At 45.3% G+C, this 8,118-nt stretch overlaps 1 protein-coding gene across 1 annotated transcript; it reads left to right on the top strand.

Annotated features, from left to right (window-relative positions):
- The first annotated feature begins 6,571 nt into the window (after window positions 1-6,571).
- APOLD1 (apolipoprotein L domain containing 1) lies at window positions 6,572-7,312 on the top strand. Its single transcript, XM_077807617.1, has one exon. It carries the CDS (start codon window positions 6,572-6,574, stop codon window positions 7,310-7,312), a length of 741 nt encoding a protein of 246 aa, XP_077663743.1.
- Window positions 7,313-8,118: the final 806 nt, after the last annotated feature.

Raw genomic sequence — 8,118 nt, 5'->3', positions numbered from 1 at the left:
TATAGACAGCCTAGTCCCATGCCCACACATGTTAATGCCAATCTTGTATCTAAAGTACACTATGCAGATTTGTGGTGCAAAGATTTGCAATGACCTTTATTGGTAACAGTTTAGCTCTAGCCAACTGGATGGATGTGCAAAAGGTCATGGGGGTGGGAATAGCTGGCCTGTCAATCATATCCCAGTGACCAGCTCCATTAGCTGAGTTCCCAGTGCCTATCATGTGACCTCCTATTCAGGGCAGCCCATCACTACAGCGAGGCTAACAACCTCATGAATCTATGATCCCTGGCATTGACACACAGCCAGGTGATCCAGATGTGGGAAATCCTGCTCAGTGGGGCTCCCTGCACCAGAGGGGTGCTGATTGGTCCCATGTCACTTTCCCGTACATGACCTTCTGCCCCACTGCTTGCTGCAAGAGAAAAATACCAAACAACTAGCCTTCAAGTCGCCAGACCCTAGCTTAACCGAGTGATCTGGAGCTCCTCCAAGGGCTGCTTGACAGAGAATAAAAAGTGTTAGAAAACTCCAGTGAAATCCCTTGAATAACTGAACTGATCAGTCCTCCAAGGAAGGCATAAAACATGCATCCTTGCTGGGGGTGGGAGAGCCCTCCATGCTAGATTAAATTGTGGTGGGGAACACCGTAGCAAAAATATCCTTCCTGGCTCTGGCAAGCAGTCAGTTACTCCTAAGGGTGCTGTGCTTATCTCTGTAAGATTGCTGCCTCTGGTTGCCACCTGGCCACCAAAAGGAGTGAGGGAGAGTGGAAGTGTTACAGTCAGGCTCATGCAAAAGACAATAATCTGTCCTCCTCTCTGTTTTATAGTTGGGGGTGGGAGGTAGCTGGCCATGTATGGTACTGGCCAATCAACCTCCCCCTGCTACTTGCCCTGTGTTTTACCGCTGGGCCTCTATGGCTTTGTCTACGCTAGGGAAAGAGAGTTTGCTGGGGGGAGGGAGGGGTTCAATCCAGTTAGCTCAACTGACAACCCCACTTTGCACCAACATAGACACAGTTAAAACCTGTGGCTCAAATGCTTGAAAAAGCACTTTTTTCCTAGACAAAGCCACAAGGAGCTGTGGAAGCAGCCATTATTTCCATGCTCACGGTCCCACGGGGAGGAATGCTGCTGACAAGATCAACCACAAAGCAGCTGAAATTGCTTCACTGTCCATTGGAATGGTGGTGATACTAGAGCTGTAATCATCCTCCATGGATTACGGAAAACAGTCTCCTCTAGGCTACAAGGCCCTGTCTTCACAGGCAAAAATAATGTGTTGCCAGTCATGCTTGTTCAATCATGTCAGCTCCCCACAGCTGAAAACCCTGATAACCCTTATTAAAAGGCATGTTAACACATCTCAAGCTGTGTTAGCCAGCAGTGTTAACATGTTAAAAACTACAACTTGCCCTGGCTATACACGTAAAACTTTTGCCAGTGTAATAATGCCAGTTAGAGGTGTGGATTTTTATGACATTTATATACCAGCAAAAGCCCTTGCGCAAATGCAGTTATACCTGCAAAAAAGTCCTTTAATCAGCATAGCATATTTTGTTCTACAAACTGGAAAAAGTCATATTGGCAAAAGCCCTCTTTTGCAGGTACAGTATAAACTACACCTATGCTAGGCGGATTATATCTGTATAGTTATACCAGCAAACTTTTGTAGTGTAGACTAGATCTTGGCTTTGAAAAGGTATTAGCTAGCATGTTTTAAACAACTCAACCATTTTCCTAATGTAGCCGTACAAGAATTTTAGAGGGTTTTTAGTTGTGTTACGCTAATTCAATTGAGCAAATACAATTGAAAAACACACCCTTTTGGCCTGTCAAAGCCCCAGAAGCTGGTAACGTATTTGAAGCCCCAATACAACATTCCATTCACAGCTGCATTTGTGCACATTCTCTTCCCCAACAAAACATTTTTGTCACTTACCTGGCATTTTTCATCTTCAAAGCATGGGACAAATACAAATTAATGAATCTTCACATCAGCTGGGTGATGTTGATAAATATTCTTACCATTTTACAGAGGAGGCACATGAATCCAAGAGGATACTTGACTTGTCCCGGCAACAGAGTCAGAATTAACACTCAGACATTCCTGGTTCCTAGCCCTGTGCTCAGAGCAGTACACCAGTCCTCATCAAGTTTTAGGTTCTGCAAGAGAGGTTGCAAACCAAATGTATAGGGCTGGTCATTTTTTTTTTCAGTTTTGAGATTTTTGAACAGTCAAATTTTTCCATTGGTGGGGGCTGGAATCCAATCAGCTCTACAAATGAAACACGCTGTGGTTCATTTAATCACAGATATCTAGGTCAGTACTTCCAGTATACTTGTCCTTAACAGCACTTTGTTGTATGAATGGTGATAGTCCAGAGGAGACGCGGGGGCCGGGGGGGGCAGGTTTGCTGCTTGGCTTATACTGAGCATGCTCACACGGACTGAGCATGCTCAGTAACACTGCTGAAGCCGCTGCCCTCATTCCGCCCCCCCCGCCCCCCCCCACCACCACCACCACTATCGGCAGGGGTCACCTGTAGCTGTTCAATGTTTGTTCTGTCTTCTCCACCATCTCCTCAGCCACATCCGTCCTCAGTGCCATGCAAACCTTCACACCAACAAACATATCCTCAGCTCTGATTATTTATAACACTTCTGGTGAGAGACCACCTGCCAACTAACTAAAAGGCCATCCTGTGTGCATAGGTAGATAGCTGGCTACTACAAGAAGATTTTCAGCTTACACTTGGGTTTTGGTCACTGACATGGTCAATAATACAAAGAATGGCACTGAGGCGGCCCTCTCCTGGAATATGCACTTTCCCAGGAAAAATATGGCACACCCAGGACTTTGCCAACGTCGCTTGTCTAAAGGCAGGCCAGAGGGTGTGTTAGAACTAGAGCTGGGTGACTAATTCATTATGACTAATTTATCCAGCAAATGCACCCTTCATTCTGGTCACAAATTATTTGAATGTCCAATACCATGCTAGGCACCTAACAAAAGGAAATATAAATACAGTCCCTACCGTGAGGAATGTACAGCCTCAATTCAATATGACACAACAGGTAAGGACTGTAAACAGAACAAAGTCAGGATAAGGGATAAACCTCTATTAGCTCAGTCACTACAAACCTCTGCATGATCCTGTCTACACTCAAGAGTCAGCACTGGTGCAGCTACACCGATTGATCGCCACCGATGACAGCTTCCCTGGTGTAGGCCAGTGATTCTTTCATGTTGTGTGTGTGCTCCAGCCAGTCAGGAACTAGGATCTCCATCAGAGTTCAGTTTTTAAAAGTACACTAGGCTTAGCGAATAAACTGATTGGTTGAAAGTGTATTTTATTTATTCCTTATTTGTTACAAGCACATGAGGGTTCACTCATCCAGCAAGCTGACTGGCTAGCACTCATCTCATTCGGTGTAGTACTAGATAAAGTCACTAGCTATTTAAAGGGGAGGAAGGGCAGTGATTCCCCTAAGAGGATGACTGCTCTCATTCAGAGCCAGGAATAGTCGGATTTTTTTTTTCTGCACTTCAGGAAAAGCGAACACACAATGTTCATTTGACGGGATCATTTCCTGAACATGATGTGTGCTGCACTGTCTCCAGGTCACTTTCCAGTGTGTCACATCCTTCTGGACGAGGGGGGCAGGAAATGGCAGACTCCCACTATGAGGCAAAGCATTCCCACTGCAGCAATTGGTTCGTGGGAACTATAAATTGGGTTCATCCAGAAACAGCATAAAATTTGTCCTTGGTGAGACTTGCTGGAAACAAAAGGTAAGTTGGAAATATTATTCCTTGGGACCCCTTCAGCACCCTTGATTAGGAAACAGTATTCTGCCCAGAAACGTTTTTGGTCTGTTTCAGACACATCTCTATTATTAATTATATTAATCATTATTATTATTTATATAATTAATTACATAGGGAACTTTTTTCTGAAAACTGGGGGAGGGAGAGAACGGCTGGAGATTCTGTTCTCCCTGTAAATTGGGAGAGACCCCAGGGAAGCCTGGAATGGAGGGGGCTATATTTAAAATTATTATTTTACTAGTAGTGTCTGTGCAACTGCAGTTTTCTTTTTAGAAAAATGTTCATTTTCTCAGCAAGAAAATCAGTCGCGCAAATGATTAAGGGGCTACCAGAATTGATTTCTTATATATTATCATCATATCAGATTATGTTCTGCGCAAATGTTTGGCTCAGTGCTTATCATCTGTACCAGTTTAGGGGACAGGAACGGTGGTTGAGAATAGTGTTAATGCGTTGATTTGGTTACCTGTGTCTTCTAGAGTTGGGGTGGGTTAGGATCCCTGCCACAGAAATCTTTCATCCTCTGGCACTCTAGTGGCTGCCTGTCTTTCCACATGAAATTGTATCAGACAGGAAACAACCTCTAAGGGTCTATCTCCAGTGTTTATCAAATGTGGCCTCCATGTGGCCACCAGGGGCTCTTCTTGTGGCTACAGCCGCCTGGGCTGTGATTGGGGAGGGGGAAACCAGTGCCCCCTCCCCATCCCTGGTGTCCTCAATGGACAGCCTTGGTTGCTGGGGCTTCTAGCAAGAGTTGGGAAGCCGGTGAGTTCCCCACTTTCCCAGGGGCGGTGGGGCTCAGGATTTGGGCTTCAGCCCGGGGGTGGCAGGGAAGGCAGGCTCCTGCCACAAGGCTTTGGGCACCAGCCACGGGGTTTTAGGCTCCAGCCCCCCTCCCCCCCGCCATTGCCCCTGGGCCCTGTTGCCTCTCCCGATCCCCCATCCAGGGCTTAATTTGTCCCCAGACTTCTTGGGGCTGAGTAAGTCTGCTATGACAAATGATACTTGTATGTTTGTTAATACCACTTTTCACAGCAGACTTGCTAGCTAGCAATAAATAAATTACAATGATTTGGACGTGTATATGTGCATATTTATTTGTTTTTCCTAACGCTAATTAAGTATTTCAGAGGAAAGTGTGAGAGCAGCCACCAGCAAGAGTCGGGGGCCGCACTCTGAGGCCACTAAATAATTTGTCCTGAGAACCCCTTGCACTGTAGATGTGAGATGTGATTGCAGGTCGTATAGATATACCCGAGCAAGCTTTAATCTAGCTAGTGCAAGTACCAATAGCACTGAAGGCGCGGCAGCATGGATTTCAGCATGGACTAGCTGCCCAAGTAATACCCCAGATCTTGGGCAGATTTGTACAGCTCGTGCTGAAGTACATCCTGCCACAACTTCACCGCTATTGGTACTCACCATTGCTAGATTAAAGCTAGCTCAGGGATAGCTACACATGCTGCAATCACACCGCTGGCTGCAGTGTACACATATTTGTAGCTCCTTTGCAAAGCTGCTTTAGCTAGGGAGGCAGTGTGGCCACTGCATTGGGACTCAGGAGATCTGATTCTCTTCCCAGCTCTGCTGCTGTGCGACCTTGGGCAAGTCATGTCATTCTGTGCCTCAGTTTACCTATCTGTAAAATGGGGATAACGATACTTTTGAAAGCGATTTGAGAGCAACTATGAAAAGTGCTTTATAAAGAGCTAGGCATTATCATTAGATTGTTGCACTTTTCCCTTAAGCTAAGTACAGGGCACCGGTAGTGAAGTAATGATCACACAAGGCTCACAGCCTGAAAAGAGGTCACCAAGTCCAGCCCCCCCACACTGAGTCAGGACTAAGTAAACCTAGACCATCCCTGAAAGGTATTTGTCCAGCCTGTTCTTAAAAACCTCCAATGATAGGGATTCCACAACCTCCCTTGGAAGCCTGTTACAGGACTTAACTATCCTTATAATTAGAAAGATTTTCCTAATATCTACCCTCAATCACCCTTGCGGCAGAATAAGTCCATTAGGTCTTGTCCTACCTCCAGGCGACCTGGAAAATAATCAATTACTATCCTCTTTATTACAGTCCTTAACGTATTTGAAGAATATCATGTGGGACTGTATCAAAAGCTTTACTAAAATCAAGATATATCCTGTCTACAGCTTCCCCCCATCCACTAGGCCAGTAATCCTGTCAAAGTAGGAAATTAAATTGGTTTTGCCTGATTTGTTCTTGACAAATCCATGTTGGCTGTTACTTATCACCTTATTATCCTCTAAGTGCTTACAAATTGATTGTTTAATCATTTATTCTACTATCTTCCCATTCAAATTCACCCTAGAAACCTGGTTCTCAACATTTTCCATACAGTGACAATAGAAAAATGTTTCAGGATCTGACTCCCAACTAACCTTAAAGAAAAAGATGATGGATGCAGGACCCTCCTGAAACATGTTTGCAACTCCCCATGGGGAACCTGACCTCCACTGAGAATCCATGTCCTAGGGATTACCCCTTTAGGCTTCACCTCATCAGTCTCTGTATTTGCCACCTTTAAATAGAAAGGACCCAGGATAAATCCCATAGGATCTCCATCAAGGAAGAAGTGCCTGAGATTCACCTCCCTGGTATCTGCACTACCTTGATATAGCAGACAGGGCCTTGAACCAATCCTCAAACACACACTCCTAAGACTGACCGGCTGAGTAAAGCCCATCTGTTTGTATTTCCTGACAGGGCCATGGAGAGAAGTGCTATAACCTTTCCTACAGCACTGGACCCTACACGCCACTTCCAAATGCTGCTGCTGAATCAGAGAAGCAGACTGCATGGCCAGATCAGGAAGCTTCGCGAGATTGCACGTAACATCAACAAGCTGCGCAGGCGATCCCTGATTGCAAACATCACCGGGAGTTCCCTGAGTGCAGTAGGAGCAATCACAGCCATCGTGGGGCTCTCCTTGAGCCCTGCCACTTTAGGAGCATCTCTCCTGGCTTCTGCTGTGGGGCTGGGCGTAGCCTCTGCCGGAGGGGCTGTCAATGTCACTTCCGATCTCTCCTTAGTACTCTCTAACTCCAGGGAACTGAGAAGGGTGCAGGAGATCGCAGTGAACTGTCAGAACCAGATGAGGGAAATCCTGAGCTGCCTAGAATTCCTCCACCGTGGACAGGGCCCAATGGACCCCCTGTTGCTCCAGTCAGAGAAAAACGCTTCCATCTCACTGTACAATTCCCTCTGCTTCATGGTATTCTACGGTTCGCGCAACTTTCTTGTGCCAGAGTACACGAGGGAGGTCACAAAGGTGAGCCAAGCTGTGCTAAAGGCAAAAATCCAGAAACTGGCTGAAAACCTTGAGTCCTGCATCAGAGCAATGGACGAAGTTTGTGAACTCTTAGAATCCAGAGTAGAACTTTCCTCCAACACAAGAAATCCCAGCTCAAGTGCCAGGATCACTGTCAAACCTCAGGGAACATCCAGCTGAAACAGCCAAACTAAGAGTGTTATTAGAGATCCTGCATTATTCACTATTTTTATTACTGTTGTTATTTTTACAAGCATTTGTGGCACCCATCCCCACAGCTGGGAACAAGTTACAAGGTTCTGATTTAAATATGACAGCAAGCATGTCCCTAAAAGGGAGTTTATGCTTTTACCTCCCTGCAGCACTGAACTAAAATCTGAGGTCATGATGGAGATCTAGCCTGTAGGGTAAATGACAGGAACGACTCCAGAGCCTGCATTTAGTGGAAGACCAGCTGGGTAAATGCTGGATTAAATGTTAATCTGCCCAAATTTCCTTGGCTCCCATCTGGTGCCGCTCCGATGTCAGAGAGGAATGGGTCTGGAGTTAGATCCAAAGACTCCTTGCCTGGTCTTGCTCCCTGGTTGTAAATAACCTGTGAATTCTTCTCATAGAGGTAAAGGGAGTGAGATCTATTGTAATATCTAGCACCCACAAATTTCCTACTTAAGTGGCCAGAGATGTGACAAACTATATCCACTAGATGGCGGTACAGCACACACAATATCTCAGTAGGAGCTATGCACCAAAAAGTATTCTATCCCGTGTAGAGAGATATTTTCCTTGCCACGTGCTGTGGGACAAAGTGGAAATTGTGATACATTTTTTCCTATTTATTTGTATAGAGTTATTTTAAGCTTTTAGAATTGTATTTAAAAAAAAATGTTTAAGAAGATGTTAAAAATAATGGCTTCCAACCCAGAGGGAAGCATTCCACAGGGCAAAGCAAGTCAGTGCTAGAGTCTGATGGAAAGTCTCCTATTCAC

Source organism: Eretmochelys imbricata, chromosome 1 (assembly GCF_965152235.1).
Source record: "Eretmochelys imbricata isolate rEreImb1 chromosome 1, rEreImb1.hap1, whole genome shotgun sequence".
NCBI lineage: Eukaryota > Metazoa > Chordata > Testudines > Cheloniidae > Eretmochelys > Eretmochelys imbricata.
This window is presented reverse-complemented; position numbering and strand designations above follow the sequence as displayed.

What these genes read in the sequence shown, in the direction of transcription:
- APOLD1 (XM_077807617.1), top strand. Translation starts at nt 6,572, where the DNA reads ATGGAGAGAAGTGCTATAACCTTTCCTACAGCACTGGACCCTACACGC.